Genomic DNA, 22950 nt, shown 5'->3' with positions numbered 1-22950 from the left:
AACCATCTGAAATCTTACCAAGTTTAAAAAATGGCTACTAGATAAGAGCTTTTCAATGGTACTTACAGGGTTTTTTTGTCCCTTTAGAGAGACTTACTAGCAGTTCAGGCCCAATGAGAAGTTTCATTTTTCCAAGCTTTTAAGCATCTAAATATTATTTAAAATATTAGTTTTCTGTTACTCACTTTAGATGTAAAATTGTATTTTTATAGTGTGATTCTTTTTGTTCTTGCAAAGTAAAGTAAATAGTTTGCTGTGTTACGATGCAGTAGTAAAGCATTTAAGCAAACAACTCAATGCCCCTGGCATACTCATGGAAAAGAATGCAGCAATAGGTGATAATTATCAGTGTTTAATATTACACATAGTCCTCAACTTAAGACCACAATTGAGCCCAAAATGTCTATTGCCAGGCAAGGCAGTTGTTAAGTGAGTTTTGCCCCATTTTATGACTTTTGCCACAATTGTTAAGTGAATCATTGCAGTTGTTAAGAGATCAAGATTGACTCAACCTTCCATCCTTCCCAGGTCAGTAAAATGAAGACCCAGATTGTTGGGGGCAATAGGCTGACTGTAAACCACCTAGGACTGCAAAGCACTGTGAAGGCGTATTAAGTGCTACCCTGAGGTTGTTAAGCAAATTTGGATTTCCCATTAACTGCATGTTGGAAGTCAACTGGGAAGGTTACAAATGTTGATCACATGTTCCTGGGCCAGTGCAACTGTCACAAATAGATGCCAGTTGCCAAATGCCTGACTTTTGATCACATGACCATTAAGATGTTGCAAAAGGTCATAAGTGAAAAATGATAAGTCATTTTTTTCAATACCATTGTAACTTCAGTCACTAAATATATGGTTGTAAGTTCAGGACTACCTGTATCCTATATTGATATAAACAGGTTGGTATAAAATCATGTCTCTGTATAGTAGAAGGGCAAGGATTATTCCAAAGTGTAACCTACTACATGAAGTAGAGCAATAGCAATATAGATGTCTAGATGTATATTTTCCCCATTAGCTATATTCTAATTTTCATGAATTTAAAGCAACTATTGTTTCTATAGGTTTATAAGTCTAGATCAGGGGTGTCAAACTCAATTTCATTGAGGGCCGCACCAGCATTGCGATTGCCCTCAAGGGGCCAGGTGGGTATGGCCAGGGTGGGCGTGGCCAGCTCTACATTGTTGGCATCAAGGGTGCCTATGGGGGCCTGGGCAGGAGTGGGACAGATCTGAGGGTCTCTGGCAGAAGGAGGGTCTCTAGGCCAGGGCCAAGGCAGTGGGGGCCATTCCCTCACTGTTTCCAGGATGGCTTTGTGGGCCACATGAAACCACTTCCCGGGCCGGATCCAGCCCCCGGGCCTTGTGTTTGACATGTCTGGTCTAGATTATGCTTTAACACTGTTTCAAAATTTGTTCCATTTACAGCAAGCTAAAACCTTAAATGTGGAAATTTCACTGTTGCATTCAATTCACTTTAAATAAAAATGACTGATTTCTTTATATAACACACAAACATACACACCTGAATATGAATATTTAGGCAATCACATGGTGTGTTTCAATTGACCCCAAAGTAAACCAAACTAGGAATAATCTTTACATGGTACAAAGTTCTGCATGACATATTTCAGCAAGTTTTAATGCATACTTATTGATGTGCCATTGTTTATAGATTTAAAAATGGAATATGGCAGATGCAAAGATTTGTACATCCTCTCTACCATTTTTTTTTTGCAGCATTTCCTTTGCTTGGAATAACAGCTTCCAAACATTTCCCGTAGTCATGTTAAATCTTGTTTTATTTATTTGAGAACTTGAAGATCAAAGCACATTTGTGCTAGAAATACAAATGGTCAGATCTATGAAACAGAACCCACAGATTCAATGGCTTCCCCATTGACTTTGCTTGTGGGATGCCAAGATAGAAGGTTGCAAATGATGATCACATGACCACAGGATGCTGCAACCACTGTAAGTTCAACCTGGTTGTCAAGTGCCCGAATTGCAATTATGTGATGTATTGCAACAACTGGAACTTCAAGGACCAGAAGTATCATTTATTCAGTGCCGTCTCAACATTGATGGTTGCTGTACGGGTGGTTGTTAATCAAGAACTATCTGTACCTCCATAATGGAATAAAAATAGGAGCAAAGCTCATGATGTTGGAACAATGCCATCTCTAGCCAAATTCCCATCTATGAACAAATGTTGCTGTCAAACCAATTTCACTCTTCACCCTAACCAAGTTTATCAAATATGAATTTAAGAAAAGAGGCTGAGAGATACAGGTATATCCTGAAATTCTTGGGGGGAAAAGAATAGAAATTTCATAGAAACTATGTTGTTAAGGAACGGATTCCCAAGACACTGTTCCTACGCTTGCAAGTCCATCCTAATCTCAGGTGCAATTGACCAGATCCACACATGAAGGTTCAATTAAATTAATTTGTTTCTAAAAGCCTATGCACAGGAATCTTCTCAACTCACTGTGGATACTTGCTTACAGTTAGCTAAAGGTCAATAGAACTCAAGGGGAATTAGACTTAGTTCTCTTGTGGCTATGTAGGGATTCTAGACTGATCCCCCTTTTTGCTCCATGCTCTGGTTCTGCTATCCCTTCTACACCTACGCAGGTTTAAAAGATATATTGATTTCATTGGTTTTTCTTTTCCCTCCCCAAATCTAGTACTAATTGGGACCTTGAAATATGTCCATTCTTTAAGGTAGACCCAAGTAGAAAGCCAAAGTTATATATGTTAGTACTAATTTTGTTTTTAAAAATTAGAACATAGAAATTTGTAACTCTGAATACACTTCCCCCCCCCCCCCACCAATATCTTCATAAGAACTTGGGAGGGACATTTCCCAGATGCTTTCTCAAATTACAGTACAGTGCATTCCTGCCCAGGACTCAGATTTCTTACACCTGATTGTTGTCTTGGTTGCGGCTTTCTCCTATTCTTCAATGTTATTCCTTCTGTCCATTACACATATATATTACTTCATTTAAAGCCTTTTTATCCTACTCTTCTGTTCAATAAAGTTGCCCAGTAATAAGAATGAGCTGCTCAAAGCCAGGTCCTGACAGATGTGGAAAACTTTGGTTATAAATATTTGGTTATCCTCAGGCCTTGAGTTAAACTGGGTGATGAACCCTTGTATAGTATTCTGCTTGTTAAATGACCGCTATTTTTTCCGGAGTTTTTAGGTTTCTCGTTTTTATATTTTTCTCTTAGATTGTAAGCTGTCCAGAGTCATAGCAGATGGGGTGGCCTATGTATTAATTTTTTTAAAAAAAATAGTAGAGGGAAATGTGTGATGCTTCCTATTTTATGTTCTCCTTCACGAGAGATCCTAAAAACCCAGCTTCACAAGCCAAATCTGGCTCCACTGAAAATGAAATTAAATCGCTGCATACGAGCCGCTTTCCTCTCCCTCCACAGCCCGCCCGACAAGCAGCAGGTACAGATAAGGCAGGGGTCTTCAGACTTGGCCCTTTTATGACTTGTGGACTTCAACTCCCAGAATTCCTCAGCCAGCGATGCTGGCTGAGGAATTCTGGGAATTGAAGTCCACAAGTCATAAAAGGGCCAAGTTTGACGACCCCTGAGATAAGGCGTCCTCCCTTGGCTACCTGGTTTTCTCCGGCTCGCCCTTCTGCTTTGACATTAATACTCTGTTGACTGTAGCGACCGAATTGGCCGGTGGAAGGCTACGCAACCACAAACGCCAACTGGGCGTTGTGGTGATGTTTCCTAGGGCGAGACCTTGCCCCTACGGTTTTCCTTGATGGTACTTTCCGTCGTCCCCTTTTCCAAGGTGGTACATCCCTTTCTCTATTCCACGCCTCAATCCGCTCCATTCACAGCACCTTGGCGAGGGGAGGGAAGAAGCCGGAGGAGGGAAGTTAACCATAAAGCCCAGGAATGTTCCGGGCTCAAGAGAGCCGAGCTCGGTGATTAGCCAGGAAAAAATGCGACGTGCTCCTCAATTGGTTGGGAGGCGGCGTTTTAGGTCCCGCCCTCTCTTGAGGGACAGGCAGGCGGCGTCGGGCTGTAGTTCGGCTGAGGGACGGGCCCGGAGAAGAAACGGACTGGGGGGTAAGAAAAAGGGGGAAAGAGGCGGATGGTTTCGCGGAGAACTGCCGAGAGCGGGAAGGGGCTTCAGGCACGAAGGAAGCTTTTAGTGGGGCTAAAAGCTGGAGAAGGACCCGGGCGTCCGAGCATCCGTTGCTCTTTCCCTACTCTTCCCCCCCCTCCGCCCCCAGCAAGCTTCCTGCGTGTTTGCACATGTCGAAACCCCGGCCGGGGTTGCTTGGATACTCAATCCCAGCGTTTCCCAACCTTAGGAACTTGAAGATGCGTGGACTTCAACTCCCAGAATTCCCCAGCCAGCTATGCTGGCTGGGGAATTCTGGGAGTTGAAGTCCACGCATCTTCAAGTTCCTAAGGTTGGAAAGCGCTGCTCAATCCGATGAAGTCCATTTGCCCGCGAGCATCTTTTTGGGACAACTGTCAGTCGAGGCGGGAACCAGGAATCGGAGAGCCGCTGAATGGAAGTTGTAGATTGTGTCGGGTTTTTTTTTTTTGCACTTAATTAAGTTTCTTTTTTTCTCACGCTTTTGAGGGGGGGCGGGGCGGGGCACGGATACGGATAAATTAAAAGTGAGCGTCCGTGGTGTAAATTCTAAGCAGATGTCACGGCCCTCGGATTACAGGCAGTGAATCGAGTTAAATCAAGGAGGGAATCTTAATTAGTGGCTCCTTTAATTAGTACCTACCTTCAAAATGTAGGGAATTTTCTGTTTAGCTTTTGCTGTTCCTCATAATACCTCTGTTCTCATTGATGGGAGGATTAGGATTGACCTTCGTTTTCCTTTAATTGTTGGTGTAAGTATAGAGGTAACTTGGTAGCTACACCCAAATGCTGACTCGCGGAGGAAACCGACTTTCCTGTCTTTCCCAAGAAACTGAACAGAAAACCAAACTTATGATTTGATTTAATTTTTCTCAATGTGTTCTGCGCAGCTTTCCAAACTGTTGAAAATTCCCACTTCTCTTATTTGTAGATTATCCTTTCACTGAATTCTGATTGGATTTGTAACATGAATTGCTAATCTTAACAAGGATTCCCTCTTATAATTATGCTGTTTCAGAAGTTGAATAATGCGTATAGCCTAGTAGCCATTAAGCAATAATCCATGGTTTTATTTTACCCTGTATGCTAAGGTGAATTACATTTTATTTAGGTAAGGTAATAGTACATAGTTCTGACTTCAGATTTCCATATCATTTGACCGGTATCTTACATCAACCCAATGGTGGTCAGACCCAGACTGTAGCCAAAACTAGACATTAGCTGGGGATTGTGAGTGATTTATTCTTGTGATGTCATGTTTTTGATCTCTGCCTGTATAGAGGGGTATGTCCTTCTCTCAGAATCCTTTCTGACTGGAGCACGATGTAAGTTGTAGTAAGTAAATAAATACATGAATAAATGTAACCGAACAATGGAATATAAAAGGACTGGTCGTCTACATCTTGAACAATCGCTTAGCTTTTAAATACCAAGTTCATTATCTGTTTGCCAGAAAATCATGCAAATTTCTAAAATTATTTCTGGAAGATTTCCAATAAAGATTTGATAGGGCTCTCAATAGTTATGGGGTAACCAGATTGTACCCCAGATTGTTGGGGGCAATTAAGCTGACTTTGTAATAATGCCGCTTGGGGTGTGTGTGAAAGCCCTAATAAGCAGGCATATACATAGAATGAAGGCTACTGCTAAGCTTGTAAGCCGCCCTGAGTCTTCGGAGAACGGCGGGATATAAATGGAATTAAAATAAACCTTAGCAGCCTTCTGCCAAGTGCTTTTTTCCCCTTGCCTTCTCCTGTCACCAGTTTTTATCCATATTAACCTCATTAACCATTTAATGTTCTTTTCTATTTGGTATCATTCCAAATACTTTGAAATTTTTAAGACTTTGAAGTCAGCAAAATATTTAGGAAAGATGTATCAATATGATATAACTTTCTAATAATGTGCGTCTTTTATAGCATATATGCTATGCTATGTATTCTTGCATGGGACGCGGTGGCTCGGGATTAGGACACTGAGCTTGTTGATCAGAAGGTCGGCAGTTTGGCTGGTCGAATCCCGAGTGCCACGTAGCAGAGTGAGCGCCTGTTACTCGTCCCAGCTTCTGCCAACCTAGCAGTTCAAAAGCACGCAAAAATGCAAGTAGAAAAATAGGGACCACTATGGTGGGAAGGTAACAGCATTCTGTGAGCCTTTGGCATCTAGTCATTACGGCCACATGACCACGGAGACACCCTTGGACAAGCACTGGCTCTTCGGCTTTGAAACAGAGATGAGCACCGGCCCCTAGAGTTGGAAACGACTAGCACGCATGTGCGGGGGAACCTTTACCTTTACCTTATGTATTCTTGCATATAGTTATAATGCTCCTAATGAGCTCTGTGTTCTATGCAAATGTCTACAAGATAGCTCATCTTTTCTCTAGTTTCCCATCCAATGTCTATTAGCTTGTCATGAGGAGGTCATTCACCATTAGTCCCTGAGTAAAAAAAAAATACAACTACTCTAGCCCAGGGATATTATTTGTTATCTTTCCTCTGATAATTAAGGGAGCAACAGTTTAGCATGAGCTCAGTTGATATTTAGCCATCCTTTTTAATATTTGTTTTTAAGTAAAACAAAAATAGCTTGGTTGAAATCCTGAAATGTTCCTTTCCTACTTTGCATCACAATATGTTGGTATAGCTAAGACCTTTGCTCACATATGTCTTAATGACCTAGGAGGTCCTAGGATAAAGCCACAGCCATAATGTTCTTATCGTATTAGAGAAAATAACAAGGCTAAATAGGCTGCAGCTCTGCTGATAAGCAGTTGTATGGTAATTATGGAACAGACTGAATATAATAAAGGAAAAAGAATTTTTGTGTTTCCATAAATATTCTGCCTAAATAATTTAAAATATTACTATTCTTTCACTTTGTTCTTAATACGTAGAAGTTATGTATTTGTAATATATTACTCCTAATAATTTTGCATATTTACAATTTTTGCATATTAGTAAGAAATGGTCGTTTTTCTATTTTGTGTTTATTAATGTGCATATTAATAAAAATATGCTTTGATATTGATGCAGTTTTATTAAGATCTGTTATTTCTCTTTCTTTATTCCTTGAGGAGTAATTAAAATATTAAGTCCTAAAGGAGTCACCTTGTTTATAAAATCTAAACGTTAGTAGTAGTATTGGTCACAACATCTGGTAAAGTTACCAAGTTTTTAAAATAAGGATAGCAAAGTAGCATATTTCAAAGGGAATATATGTTCATGCACTCCTAACCTGGAAGGAAAAGCTCTTAAATTTAGTGAGACATCTCCATGTAAATAAGCAGGCAGGAATAGAATGCTGGGGATAGACAAAAACTAAAGGTATATTTCACTAATAGCTGGAGATGGCAGCAGAATGAATGTTTAAGATCCAATTGGATTGAGAAACCCATATTGAAGCAGAGTTTTTAAAAGAAGAAAATAACAGTTTTACTTAATACCTAGAACAGAGGTCCCTTTTGGGGTCCCTTTTGGGCACCGGGGACCAGTTCCGTGGAGAGAGGTTTTTCCGAGGACCGGAGGGGGCAGGGTTTCATGTACTGTCTGCATCCCACAGATGGGGCTTTGCTTGTTTGTGCGGACCGGTTTCTGACAGGTCACAGCCCAGTGCTGGTCCATGGATCAGGGGTTGGGGACCCCTGATCTAGAATATGCATTAGCCATAAAAAAGTGATGCTGGATGGCTAGTTATCTAGTGATCTCACAGCCATCTCTATTACAGATTTTAAGCAGGGACTTGGCAAACATCCTTTCAGCTGGAGTCCGGCAAGGCTGTATACTGTCGCCCTGCCTATTTAACTTATATGCAGAGCACATCATGAGAAAGGCAGGGCTAGATGAATCAAAAGTTGGAATTAAGATTGCTGGAAGAAATATCAGCAACCTAAGATACGCAGATGATACCATTCTAATGGCAGAAAGTGAAGAAGAACTAAAGAGCCTCTTGTTGCGGGTGAAGAAGGAGAGTGCAAAAGTTGGGTTGAAACTTAACATTAAGAAAACCAAGATCATGGCATCTGGCCCTCTCAATTCCTGGCAAATAGATGGGGAAGAAATGGAGGTAGTGACAGATTTTGTTTTCCTGGGCTCCAAGATCACTGCAGATGGGGACTGTAGCCAAGAAATTAAAAGACGCTTGCTCCTCGGAAGGAAAGCACACTAAAAAGCAGAGACATCACCCTGTCGACAAAAGTGCGTATAGTCAAGGCTATGGTCTTCCCAGTTGCAATGTATGGCAGTGAAAGTTGGACCATAAGAAAGGCTGAGCGCCAAAGAATTGAGGCCTTTGAACTGTGGTGCTGGAGAAGACTCCTGCGAGTCCCTTGGACTGCAAGGCGATCAAACCGGTCAGTCCTAGAGGAGATCAATCCTGACTGCTCTTTAGAAGGCCAGATCTTGAAGCTAAAACTCAAATACTTTGGCCACCTAATGAGAAAGAAGGACTCACTGGAGAAGAGCCTAATGCTGGAAAAGATCGAGGGCAATAGAAGAAGGGGACGACAGAGAATGAGGTGGCTGGATGGAGTCACTGAAGCAGTAGGCGTGAGCTTAAATGGACTCCAGAAGATGGTGGAAGACAGGAAGGCCTGGAGGAACGTTGTCCATAGGGTCGCGATGAGTCGGACACGACTTCGCAGCTAACAAAATTCCTATTTGTCAGATTGATCTATTTGAAGCTTTAATTTGTTCAGAACTTAGAATTCTGAACAAATTCATTACAGATACATTTCTTCAATATGGAATGTCATCAAGACTGAGTGAACAGCTTTACAAGAAGTTCATGAAACAGTTCTTGATTTCTTTAACTTCCCAAAATTATATCTGCTTCAGGCACCCCAAATCTTGAAATTCAGGACTGCTGTACAGAAGTTGAAGGCTGGAGGCATAAATGTCTGTATTATGGGGGGGATATGTCAACACTCTGTGTCTTCTGTCTACACCAATTAATTCAGCACTTTGGACACTTGACCTGAAAAAATAGAGTTAATTTAAAAATGTATAAATTCCTATAGTTCTGTTGGATTTGTTTCAGAATGTGGATGTTGTTATGTGCAGTTTTTAGAAATTGAAGCAAAGATCTAAATTTGGCGAGAGGATCTTGGATAAAATGGGTTTAAGATAAGATCTTGGTTTGTGTGCCTGAGTTTAAGAAAGCAGCCAAGGAGGCTGTAAGTACAAAATACTATTTTATATCTAGGACCTCAAAATGGCTGGATATGTATACTGGAACTTGCAATATGAAATGAGACCAAATTCTGTTGGATAATTGTAATGTTATTGGAGGGTAAAAAGGCAGTGCTTAGATTGTGCAGTGCTTTCCCTGTAACTTGGCTGAATTCTTTATGTGGAACATAGTTTGGCTGTGTTTCCTTGCCGTCCCACCCTCTAAGGAACTCCCTGAAGCCAGTTTCTCTGCTTTGAATCAACTTGCATAGGTGTTCTCCACCCTGATTTGAGAATAGACAGATTGGAAGCTTTTTTCTGGAATGGAGCCTACTGTGACACTTGCAATTCTCACTGTTGGGGGGCACATAGCTTGCAGCTGTGCTGGTTCTTGTGTCCTGGTAATTTCTCAACAACAGTAACCATCTTTTAAGGAAGGAGTCATATATTTGGAACAAAGATGTGGTTTGCCTCTATTATGGTTGACTTTGATTCAACAGTATAGTAACATATAATTTGTTTTCTATTTACAACTGCCAACACAAAATCTTGACTGTCTCTGACATTGTTTTAAACATTGGTTTATTCTATCTGGTGGTATTTACTTACGAGCTGTCTCTGTGGTTTTTTTTTTAAGTTGGTCTTTTCTTAACTAAAGGGAAGAATTCTGGAATCCTCAATTATTCCTTAGGAATTATTGTAAAGTAGTGATTAAAGGAACCCCCTGAAATCAGGGAATGCTGGAAAACATGTTTTAGAAATTCGTATTATGGGAATGATAGTGGTATAACAAAGAATGAAATTAAAATGAATGCTCTAAAAGTCTAAGAGAGTAAAGCACAGCTATGTGAAGCCTCCTTGACTGTTTAATGCAAATGTTGTGTCATTGATGCAGATGTTCCCAACCCAATTTTGTGGATCAGCATCAGTCTGTGGCATGCCAGAGACCAGGCTGTGCCCCATCCTTGGGATGCAGGCAGCACACAAAACCACACCCCCTCCAGTTTGTGGAAAAACCTCTCTCCACAGATCCAATCCCTGATGCCCAAAAGGTTGAGAAAAGGTAAAGGTAAAGGTTCCCCCGCACATGCATGCTAGTCGTTTCCGACTCTAGGGGCCGGTGCTCATCTCCGTTTCAAAGCCGAAGAGCCAGCGCTTGTCCGAGGACGACTCCGTGGTCATGTGGCCGGCATAACTAGACCCCAGAGGCACACGGAACGCTGTTACCTTCCCACCGTAGTGGTCCCTATTTTTCTAGTTGCATTTTTGCGTGCTTTCGAACTGCTAGGTTGGCAGAAGCTGGGACGAGTAACAGGTGCTCACTCTGCTACGCGGCACTCAGGATTCGACCTGCCAAACTGCCGACCTTCTGATGGACAAGCTCAGCGTCCTATGGATAAGCCTTTCAGGAAAGTTTATGGTGGCACTAGAGGGGTTGAGGCTGTGAATGAGCATTAACTTTTGTATGCAGAAGAAAAGTTTTGGCTGAGAACTCAAGTTAGTTGCAGCAACTGTTGTCTTGTAAATTCCAATGAGGAATAGAAGTATGCACCTGAAAATCAATATATCAAAATAAAGGGATCGTGTTTGAAAAGAAGACAGGGTGAAAACTGCAAGTTATGCATAAATGATAAAACTAAAACAAATAGATTAATTTGTTTGCCCTGTGTAAGCTATGCATATACTGGCAGAAAGATTGTGGAAATATGTGATCTGTTGTGAGGAATGAATGCTTGTCAGGGAAGAATAGTGTATGTCTCTGGGAATGTGCTTTTGATCACTTTGCAAAGTGAAAGGGTATTGAGAAGAAATATACAGCAGTACTAAACTGAACGCTGGACAGAATGTGTGTAAATTTAGAAGGGATGGGGTCAAGAATAAATGAAGGATGAAAGAATGAATGTGGGCCGAATACAAAAGTGGGTGGCCAAAAAGGAAGAAGCGCTTTGAAGTAGTCATACAGAGAGATTGAACAGCACTGGGTTACAAAACAAATATATGAAAAAAAGAATTGATATATTTCTTTTTGGGATGTTTGGGATGTTTAACGAATAAAAAGTGATCTATGTATGGACATGATAGAAGCAACAGTGAAAAGTTATGTGCATTAGCGATTGACTTTGGAGTAAACCAGATTGAGCTATATTTCCCTTTCTTTTATCTCATGTCTTTCAGTTGCTATTCCTTTGCTTTGTTTATAATATTGATTACTATGGAAGGGAAAAGTGTATAGTTACATGTGTGTGTAAATGTACATGGTTTGGAACACAGACTAATAAATACAAGCCCAAATTAAGATTCAAACAATGGCTTCTTATATAGCGAGTATAAAATTAAAGCAACTACTTAAGAGTGAAAATGTAGCTATGCCTGCTAGTCTGTATATTTTTTTCCATTGTTCTAAGGATCCTTTGATGTGGTGCAGGAGGAGTTAAAAATATTAGTACATAAGAATAGATCTCCGCTTTCAGTCTAGTATCTTATTTTCTTCTCAGAGTCACTGATTTGAGATGGGTGGCTATAGAAAATTTTACATCTAACAAGATGCAGTCAATATCTTAGTTCAAGTATATATGAATAAGACAGAGTGAAAAATCTTGGACACTCCCACTGCCGATATGACATCTCTCACTTAAGGAAATGTAGCCTTTGACAATGAGTGAGGGAAAGAGGTTCCCTTCCTATAGTTCGTGGCATTAGGGCCAGGTTGGTCTATTCCTGCATGAGAATTAATTGCTCCACGTCATTGGTATCAAGTGATCAGCATTCATGTGTGAACCAGCCCAGGCTACAAGAAGCAGGCCACTTATCTCGTGATTAATTATCTAAAGGAGGAACTGTAATTCACAGGAAAATACATGTGTTATATGTAACGAGTCCCAGATTAAAACCCAGGAAACGCCAATAAAAAGGCTCAGCAAATAGCGCAATTTCTTTGCTCAAACCCTAGAGGGCTACTGCCAGTCACAGAAAATGCTGTGTAGGGTAATAAAATACTCTAATCTACCATTATATCTCATTCAGAGAACTCCTTCCTGTGAGTTTCATTCATATAATTAAGGTTCTCTGCCAAGCCTATATTCTTTGAAAGATATGACCATTGTTTTCTGAGATGTCTCGGGTATTCAATTTTGCTTGTATTCTGTAAATGCAGAATTATTACTTAACTGTCTAACATCAACGTGCCTTCCTTCAAAGCATTTCTGTTTTTCAATTATGGTACTGCAGTTTCCGTACTGCTATAAGTGAAATGCAGTCCTTCCTTCGTATTTAAAGCGAAATCTTCTTCCTGTGCCTTGGCTGGTACAGTTTTGTATTGATATTCAATGTTAAATATATATTTAATTTAATTTAATTTATTAATATTTCTATACCGCCCTTCTCCCGAAGGACTCAGGGCGGTGTACAGGGCAAGAATAAAACACAGAATTACAAAAGTTAAAAAGTAATTAAATACATGCCCATTAAAAATACAGTTAATGCATAATAAAAACCCCAATAAAATGACAATAAAAACCCCACCAATCCCCCCTCAGGCCAGGCCGGCTTGCTCGAACAAGTATGTTTTTAGATCGCGGCGAAAGGAGCGAAGATCGGGCGCCGTCCGGAGCTCAACCGGTAACTGGTTCCATAGCTCCGGGGCGCCCACAGAGAAGGCTCTCCCCCTGGGGGCCACCAGTCGACATTCTCTGACCGGTGGCACCCTGAGGAGGCCCTCTCTGTGGGAACGCACAGGGCGGAGGGAAGTATAGTACTTCATAGTACTATAACACAAGGGTACCTATACTGCCTCTTATTCAGTGCTAGACAACTCATGCCCCATTGGGACATTGTCTCAGAGATATTTCTTACCTAAACAGAGAAATAAAATGAGCACATGGGGGGGGGGGAAGCAGTGAGAAGCAGGAATGATTTCTGACTTCCTGCCAGTTTCCTCACTGAGTTTCCTTTTGGGAAGGTGGCAGGAAGCATCAGAAATCTTTTTTTCCCCTGCTCTCTTTTCCTTCTCCTTCCCTTTCTTCCCTCTCTCCCCTCTTCCCTTCCTTCCTCCTTCCCTCCATATAATTTTGTCGTTATCTTCCCTTCCTTCCTTCCCTTGAATGCATGAGACATGCAGTACAGTAGGGTGCATGGGAGAGTGTGTGAGAGAGATGCTCTGTCGGTTAGGTAGCGCGTGGGAGGGGGCACAGCACAGGTCAAGAAAAGTGTATCAAGTGTTATGAGAAGTGCTGCACAAGTTGGGGAGGGCATGTAAGGGGTGGTGCAGGTCATGAAGGGAGCCTGAGGATTCTTGGGAGTGCATGAGAGGTGTCATGTAGGTCAGGGTTGGTGTGCGGGGGTTGGGGGGCAGATCAGAAGGAGTGCATTGGAGTGTGCCCAAGAGGTGCTATGCATGTTGGGGAAAGTATGTGGGCCAAAGAAGGTGTGGGGCACAAGGGTTGCCATGCAGGTCAAGAAAGGTGGGTAGTGGTGCATGGGGGATGACTTCAGATGGGGAACAGTCTGAGACAGGAAGCGTGCACAGAGGGTTTCCCTTCTGTACAAGGACAAGTATACTTCATAACTGGTTCACAGTTCAAGTGAGCTTTAGATTTTTATACTGTTAAACAAGCGCTTGATATGATTGGAAGTAAGGACCCAGAGTCTGGCAGTCATAATTCATCTTTGCACTTTTGTGACATGATGAAGTTCAGGTGTTGAGAAAAATCCATTTCCAGATAAAGTGATTCCGTGTTATGCTCTTTATTTCTTCTTCTTCGAAACTTATTCAGATCTTCTTTTGTGAGCATTTCATTAATTAAGAAATCTTTTAAGGCAGGTCACAGTTATAGAATTGAAACAGAAACTTATTTCTTCATCATCTGAACTTACTAGCTATAATTCTCATATACAAGTAGTCCTCGACAACTGTAATGAACCCTGCCCATTACAGGGGGTCATTAAATGGGTCACCCACGTGACTGACTGACTTTACAACTTTCTTTGTGGCGGTTGTTAAGTGCACCCATTGTTCGCTAGGGACTACTTTTGCCAAAAAGCAGAAGTAAATGCCATTTTTTTTAGCAAAAATGTTTTAAAATACAGTCACTCAAATACTGTTATATTTTCAAATAGTCATTAATCAGGATCATCACTAAAAATGACTGTGACGTGTACCACATAAACACATGCACTTTTGAGTTTACTAAACTGTTTTTCCTTCTTTCTAATGTGTGAACATAGATAGACTCATTCCTTTAAGTTGGAATCTATGGCACTTGTGAAAATAATAAATGTGTTGGGCATATGTCCACTGGGCACCGTGATGAATTTATAGTTTCCATATATCATAGAAAACAAACCAGTTGCATGTTATGTTTTTGCAAGAATAGTTTTCATTGATTACGATGAGAAGCTTCTGAAGAAGAATTGAAGAAATATTAGTTCTTTTCTCAGGTTGATTATGTGCTCCCAGCCCACACATTGCCATATTATGTGACTGGTAAAATTTTATGCAAGTCTGTTGCATAAATCACCTGTGAATTTACCTGGCCTTACCTGATAATAATATAACTCACCTGACAATAATATAACTTTTTAAAGATTAAATGGCTTTGGCATTTAGGACCATCTGGTTCCTGGGATTTATCAGCCCTTGTTTTGAAGGGGTGTCACAGCCCCAGATAGACACTTTGTACAATCTGGGAGTCCTCCTAGTCTCACAACTCATTCCAGAAGCATGTGGAAGTCACAGCCAAGAGAGCTTTTGTGCTTTGTGTTGTGCACCGATTCCTGGACCATTCCAGTTGTTGATCACTGATGCTTAGGTTAACTCCTGAATGGATTACTCTAATTCTGTATACATAGAGGTGCCCTTGAAGAGCATCTGGAAACTGCAGTTGATGCATGAGTGATTATGTATGCTCCTTGTTTAGCATACATTACACCTCTTGTTATGTGAGCTGTATTGGTTGCAGTACCAGTGCAATACAAAGTTCTGATAATGACCTATAAAGCCATACAGGGCGTAGGACCGAGTTGTTTGAGGGACCTCTTCTCCCCAGATATATCTACCCGCCCCATTATATCTGACAGAAGAGGCATACACTGGATCCCATCTATAAAGGAATGTCATGTGCTGGAGCCCAGGGGGAGAGCCTTTTCTGCCATGGTACCCATCTTTGAAACATTACACCCTGGAGATTAGATTAGCCTGATCTTCCCACTCCGGTGGGAAGGTAACAGCGTTCCGTGCGCCTTTTGCGTCTAGTCATGCCGGCCACATGACCACGGAGACGTCCTCGGACAAGCGCTGGCTCTTCGGCTTTGAAACGGAGATGAGCACCGGCCCCTAGAGTTGGAAACGACTAGCACGCACATGCGGGGGAACATTTACCTTTACCTTTTAAGAGTCAACAGAATCAAGGTGGCTGGCTTTGTGGGCGCAAAGGGACAAGACTGATGACACATTGGAACCCCTCCCTCAGGCTCAGCCTGGTCATCTACAATAAGCAGCTGAAAAGCTTTGTATCTCAGCTGCTTATTATAGTGGTTTTAATGATTTTAACATGGCTGTATTTTTTATTGTTTTCTGGTGTTATAATTGCTGTAAACCACCCAGTCATGTATGTGAAATAGATAGCTTTATCTATTAAATTGTAAAAGATTTAAAAGCCTTTAAATAAATAAATGTAAATATTAAATATATTTAATTTAAATATATTAAAGAAATACAATTTAAATTTTTTTGACTGTAATTAATCTCATCCATATCTTATCTACCTCTAGGTCAATATCTTGGTAGCTGATTCTTACTAGTGGCTGGACGCATTTCCCTCATGCCGCTTGGACTAGGCCGCCGGAAGAAGGCCCCCCCTTTGGTGGAAAATGAGGAAGCTGAGCCCATCCGCAGTAGCCTGGGCGGGATGGGGGTGGGTGGCATGGCAGCACTTCAGCCTGGACTCCCCCCTCCACCGGCCAGCCTCCGTCCTCGACTTGTGTTCCACACCCAGCTAGCCCATGGAAGTCCCACTGGTCGGATCGAGGGCTTTACTAATGTCAAGGAACTATACAGCAAAATTGCAGAGGCCTTTAATATATCCCCAACTGAGGTAAACACATCTTTTGTATTACCTGATTACATTGCACGTTTGGTAGATTTTATATAAGACTTGATCTATGGGGAAATAATTTTGGGTGAACTGAGGATGTTAATATATCTGCTTGTTGTCTAGATACATATCGTGGAATCTAGATGATTGCTGGTGATCAAAGGTCTCCTGGTCCTTTATTGCATAGATTAAGGGAACAGCTATATCCTGCACCCTCAATATCTCAAACGATATCAGATTCTTACTGTTCGTCCTTGATCTCTTTCTAGGTGATGTTCTGCACTTTAAATACCCACAAAGTGGACATGGATAAATTATTGGGTGGTCAGATTGGCCTGGAAGATTTTATCTTTGCCCACACAAAGGGCCAGAGGAAAGAAGTGGAAGTGTTCAAATCTGAGGAGGCCCTGGGCCTGACTATCACCGACAATGGTGCAGGCTATGCTTTCATCAAGGTAATTTTGAATGGTCACATATAGCCTCCTGCTGAATTCTTGCTTTGCTCTTTGGGGTGGTAGGATTCTGGGTTTCTTTTTCTCTGTCCGTTGTTTTGCTTGCTCTGTCCTTCAAAAAAACTGTAGTTCTGAAAAACAAAGGTTTTCAATTGCTTATAGAAATCCAATCTTAGCTATTTTTTTTCTTCCTTTTTCATCTTTCTGAGAAAATGTTTTTTTTTCAAAGTGAGCCAAAAATGATGTGATTTCATAACAAGGCCTTTCATGGATAACATATTTGCTGAAGGCGTGCGAAATTATCAGGTCCTATATTTTTTCAATCTCTGCTATACAGAGATAAGTGGATTTTTAAAGTTTAAAGCAGCTACAATGAGGCTTTATTGGGTCTGGTTTTAGTCTTTCTCTTTTTTTTTCTACTTCTTTTCAGGTAACTACTTCCTAATGAGCTTCTAAAGACAGGAATTATTTACATTGACTTCATGGGCTTAATCCACACAAAAGACATTGTGATTACTGATACATGCAGTAAATATATAAAACAGAACATGGACAGTCTTCTCATTCAGTTCTAAGTTGTAGTGTCAGGGAAAAGGAATGATATTATCCTGCTTTACCAGATATTAAGAAAAACATAGTTTTAGAAGATCTGCTGCCATAAATTCCTGGGGATTAATACACATTCATCTCATTCATCCGATCTTTTTTTTTCTAAGACTGTGTCTAAGGGCGTAGTGTTAGTGACATGGCCTTCTTTCAAGGTGTGAATTATTGTGGGGTTGTTGTTTTTAGAAGAAATGAGTAAAGTAGACTGGTTGGGCCACTACTCGTCTTCCCTGTGAGTCAGTTGTAAGTGTAATTATGAATCACGTTTCTCAAGTAGAAGTTGCAGGTTCAGCTCTGGATTAGCGTAATGCATAACCATTATTTTAGATCATCATACATCCTAAGGTAAAATAGAGAGTTGTTGGGCTGCAAGGTTTACACTCTTACTATTGAGCTTGATTTCTTTCTGCTCATATATATTTAGTAACTTGAAGGCCTGATATAGAGACATTCTCTGTGCAATTCAAAGAAATGCCAGGTTGTGCACAAAGCAAAAAGCTCCGTAACTAGGGTCTTGGCAAAGCTTTTACCAAAAAAATAACCCAGTAAAAGACAGGTATTCAAGAGAAGAGTAGCTCTGCCATTATGGTTGTTCTGATTAAATGCTTTGTCACTTAGTCAGGAGTGTGTCTCTTGTTTGGGGAACTAGGATTGTAAGGTAGAGGTCCCCAACCTTTGGGGCACCAGGGACCAGTACCATGGAGAAAGGTTTTTCTGTGGGCCAGAGGGGGTGTGGTTTTGAATACTGCCTGCATCCCAAGTATGGAGCTTTGCTTGTTTGTGCGGCCCGCTTGCTGGCATGCTGCGGACTGGGAGTTGGGGACCCCTGTTGTATGGAATGCTACTTTCATCTAGGGTTTTTTTGGGTTGCATTTCATTCTAAATTTTTCAAATTACCTAGCATCCAGAATTTATTTGGTTTGTATTTGCATAGTGATTGTTCACTTCTTTTGGCAGAGAATCAAGGAAGGGAGTGTTATTGACCGAATCCAAATTATTAATGTTGGAGATATGATTGAGTCCATCAATGGTCAAAGTCTCATTGGCTGCCGGCATTATGAGGTTGCAAAAATGCTCAAGGATTTGCCCAAAGGTCGCACTTTTACTCTGAAGCTGACTGAACCCCGAAAGGCTTTTGGTATGTATATGTTAATAATGCTACTAATCTACCGATTGTTGAGAAGTGAAAATATGCAGCTATTTTTCTAATGCAATGTGTTATTGCACATTTTTATTTCAAATTGCCTTGAGATGATTTTATATAGGAAGCAATATGAAACTGGATTTAACATAATATTAGCTCTAAACCAGGGATGTCAAACTGCCGGCCCGCAGGCCAGATGCGTCATGCCGAAACCGCGTCCACCCCAGCTCCAGCAATGGAGAAAAAGTTGCCATACATCGCAACACTCATGTGACATGGCAAGTTTGACGCCCCTGCTCTAAACTGCATCAGGTGAAAAAATAGGCAAGTCAGAGAAAAGCAAACTAGCAGTACACATATTTTCTCATTGACATTGTTTATTAAAGTTATAGTTTTGTCCAGATGAATTATATTGTCAGAAATGTTGTGATGGCTGGGCTCTTTTCAGAGTTGATCCTTTGGATCACCGGTTGGAAATGAGGAAAATGAACTCAACTGACCATAAGGTTTGCTTAATGAGAAAATTGACAAAAACAATTAAATCACGGGTATATAATATTTTTAAGAGCAAAACTGATCATTTCCTTGGCTTGATTTTAAGAACTTAAGCAGAGTCAGGCTGGTTAATCTTTAGAAAGTAAACCATATGGAAATAGTTGGGTAATAAGCAAGTTTGGGAAGTTGGAAAAATATTCTAGAAGGATACAGCGGCAAATCATTGTTGGTATTGTTGCCAAGAAAACTCAAGACTTATCTATTTTAAGTTCTGTATAAAATAGTGCTAACAGCAATGTGGAAGAATGCAGGGTGTTTAGTTTTGGATTGTTCTAAAATTGCCAGTAATTTGTTTGTAATATGTAAGTAATTTGAATTGTTGGCAAATTTTAGCAGCATAATCTAGGGAGCTCCAGGCATTTTTTTTTTAAAAAATAGTTTGGTTGTAGATGTATCCCCTTAATTTATCTATGCTCTGTATTCTGATGAGTAAAGTTGCTGCTCTGTTCCAACTGCAAAGTTATATAATTTCTGTTTAGTCTTCTGTGTTATATCCATGTAGGAGCAAAAAGGCAGTATGTGATATAAAGCTTAAAACGGGTCTTCAAACTTGGCCCTTTTATGAGCTGTGGACTTCAACTCCCAGAATTCCTTAGCTAGGCATGCTGGCTGAGGGATTCTGGGAGTTGAAGTCCTCAAGTCATAAAAAGGCCAGGTTTGAAGAGCCCTGGCTTAAAATAAGGCGAGAGATACAGATGTAGCAATGAAGTAGCTTCCTGATATATTAAAGTATTTGTTTTCCCTTCATTATTTCACCAGCACAAAGAACTTGGGTACAATTATACTGGAGTTACTCAAGACTTTTCTAACTAAAATTCTCATTAGGACTTGATTTTCAAAAATGTGGAATTGGTGTAAACACAAACATTTCAGCCCATTATGCTGTTTGTTCAAAACATTTTAAAGAATTCTTCCCAAATCTGAACGCACCTGTTGTTTACATGGGTATGCCAGTAGTTGTAGCGAAACTTACCAGGAAAGCTTTTTATAGGCCATCTTCTTCAGGGCTTTCCTCTGAGTTTCCGGTGTAACTCAAAATTAATATTTTTGAGAGCTTTCTTTGACAGACATTTGTGTTTCATGTTTTTCTGACTTGATGTTTTTTTTAGCAAATAAAACATTTTAAAGACTTAATTCCGTGGACCTTTCATGGCAGGTGAACTCAGAACTCTCTAGAAGTTGGCAAGTCTCTAATTTAATAAGATAAAGTTCATATGGAATGTCTGACAGGGTTCATTAACTTCAGTAAGCCCAAAGTAAAATCATATTTTGGCTTGCAGTATATGAATGTCTGCTTTTGTGGTTTCTAGTTCACAGGTTCTTCTTTAGTGTTTTGAGTTGAACCCAGTCAATTATTTATTTAAAAAGCCATGATTACCAGCACTGTGACTTAGGGCAATGGATAACAGGGTAATAGATAACGTAGCCTATATTTGAGTCCTTTACTATTGATTATTCCTTGTTTTATAAACTGAACTCAGTCAAGGATGTAAATGTTGTTTACAACATTTACATCCTGTGCTGAAATACATATAGCTAGATTATCATTCTCAGTAATAATGAAATTAGGAAAAATTGCTGCATTGAATTTAATTCAAGATGTTATTTTATGAAACAAATTTATATGGCTGCCCAGGTCACACATGGTGACTCTTAGGCAGCTTACAACATGGTTTATATCAAGGAACTTGAGGTAGTTCCTTAGTGTCAGTGAGTTATTTTTACTGGCACTCAACTTATAGGGCAAGTGGAATTTGCCCTCTTAAACAGCATGTGGGCCACATCCACAAAACTCCATTACTGTGTTTCCATTCCCTCCCATTCCAGAGCTTGTAAACAAAAAATCAGGCAATCAAATTTTGCTACACCTACAGTATTCCCTTACCTTGCACCCCATACAGCTTTAATACTCACAATTCTATACTGTAATTGGTGGCTCTCTCTGCTGAAATATCAGCACTGCTCCCATTATCCAGCATATGAAAAGCGTTCTCCAGTTGGCAAGCCTAAGCCTTTGATTACTCCATGCATTGCATTTTTCCCCTTTTTCCATCATATCATCAATAGATTGAACTTTTTTTACAAGCCTTGACATTATAGTTTGACTGGTTAACTATTTGTCCTATTAGCCACTAGTTGGGCTGGTTGTATGTCTTGGTTGGCATCTAGCAGTCATCTGGGTTCAGGCAGATGCAGCTTGAGTTTGAGAAAGGAGTTTAGCTGTTGAACTAGCCAAAGAAGCTGGAGCTTCCCTGAGAACAGCAGCCACTGGAAACGGAACGCCCAACCACACAGGTACGGGAACGGAGTCCTTTAATTATACTTTTAAGTGCTTGTGTTAAACTTGGCATAGGTTGCTGAGTTTCAGGGCTTCACGCCTCCTAGGTTGACCAATGCAAGGAGCAACCAACCTGTTTAAAAAGAATGCATATAGAAATGTGAGTAGTGGGTTCCCTTGAAGCCAATACAGCACAAGGAACTCAAGAGACCAGACTGAAGGAACAGTTCCGTAGGAATTCTGCAGAACCAATGTTGCCGTGTCCAGCTTGGGACTGGGTATATCTTTTTTTTTATTATTTTTACACTACGTCTATGGAGATTCTCAGTCATCCAGGTCATGATTGTCCCAAAGGTGGGGTTTCCCCCCCAAAAAAAGGCAACTAGACTTTCTTGGCTTTTTTTTTCTTTGAAAAAGTTGCATTTTTCATTCAAGAAGCTTCTTCAGTTCTGAACTGAAGAAGCTCCTCGGGTGAGAAGCGAAATTTTAAAAAAGAAAGAAAGTACAGTTACTTTTTGGAAAAAAAGCCCTTTTGGGACTTTTCCTGTAGTCTAAAATTTTCTCACTTGCACAAGATCATCAGCTGTCTCATTTTTAAGGATCTCTTTTCCAAATATCCTATAAAACAGGGCTTTTCAACCAGTGGTACGGGTACCACCTGTGCTACATCGGCACCTGGCAGGTGGTACGTGACAATCCTAGAAAAGTGGTAATGGGGAAGAGGAATGAGCTGAACCAGTGGCACCACCGCACAAGTCTGAGCGAGAGACGGCTGGAGCTGCAGGGCTGTCAGGGCTCAGCGGAAGCTCCAGGATCAGCACCAGGCTCCAGCTGGAGCTCGGTGCTGATCCTGGCACGTCTGCTGAACCCAGAAGAAGCGCCAATCAACTGGAATGTTTCAGCATCTCCAGGGTCTTGTGATTTACATTCAGATGCTTGGCAACTGTTTCATATTTATGACGTTCACAGTGTCCCAGGGTCACGTGAAGTGACCAAAACCTGCTGCAACCACCCAGCAGAGGGGAGGGGGGGATAAAAACCAAACACCTCCCACACCCCCGCTGCCAATCCTCAACAGAAATGCTCACAACATTGAGGGGGATGAGCTGAACCAGTGGCAGCACCACACAAGTCTGAGCAAGAGACGGCTGGAGCTGCAGGGCTGTCAGGGCTCAGCGGAAGCACCAGGATTAGCGCCAGACTCCAGCTGGAGCTTGGTGCTGATCCTGGTGCTTCTGAGTCCAGAAGAAGATCCGATCAGCTGGAATGTTGGTTATGACGGTCACAGTGTCCCAGGGTCATGTGAAGTGACCAAAACCAGCAGACGGGGGGAATAAAAACCAAACACCCCCACCCCACCCCTGCTGCCTATCCTCAACAGAAATGCTCATAACAATGAAAACCTTGGACAGGAGGAAGAGCGCCGCTGGGCGGGCAGGCAAGTGTCTTGCTCAGCTGTGGCTTGGGGGGCACTTTTTTCAGTGCCATTGTAACTTAAACAGTCACTAAGCGA

General features: G+C 41.1%; 1 protein-coding gene across 2 annotated transcripts in view; it reads left to right on the top strand.

The window, feature by feature from the left end:
• Window positions 1-4051: 4051 nt before the first annotated feature.
• The window catches only part of GIPC1 (GIPC PDZ domain containing family member 1), a 56014-nt gene continuing 37115 nt past the window's right edge, over window positions 4052-22950 (top strand). For both annotated transcript variants that reach the window (XM_083354402.1, XM_083354403.1), the window contains exons 1-4: window positions 4052-4106; window positions 16080-16402; window positions 16672-16857; window positions 18418-18598. In XM_083354402.1, the coding sequence (XP_083210528.1) occupies window positions 16130-16402; window positions 16672-16857; window positions 18418-18598 (640 nt within the window). In that variant the 5' untranslated portion in view covers window positions 4052-4106; window positions 16080-16129. The remainder of the gene's footprint in view (window positions 4107-16079; window positions 16403-16671; window positions 16858-18417; window positions 18599-22950) is intronic.

The sequence above is a fragment of the Vipera ursinii genome (genome assembly GCF_947247035.1).
Source record: "Vipera ursinii genome assembly, chromosome: 2".
Classification (NCBI taxonomy): Eukaryota; Metazoa; Chordata; class Lepidosauria; order Squamata; family Viperidae; genus Vipera; species Vipera ursinii.
Note: the sequence above shows the minus strand (reverse complement) of the source record. Positions and strands in the feature narration are given on the sequence as shown.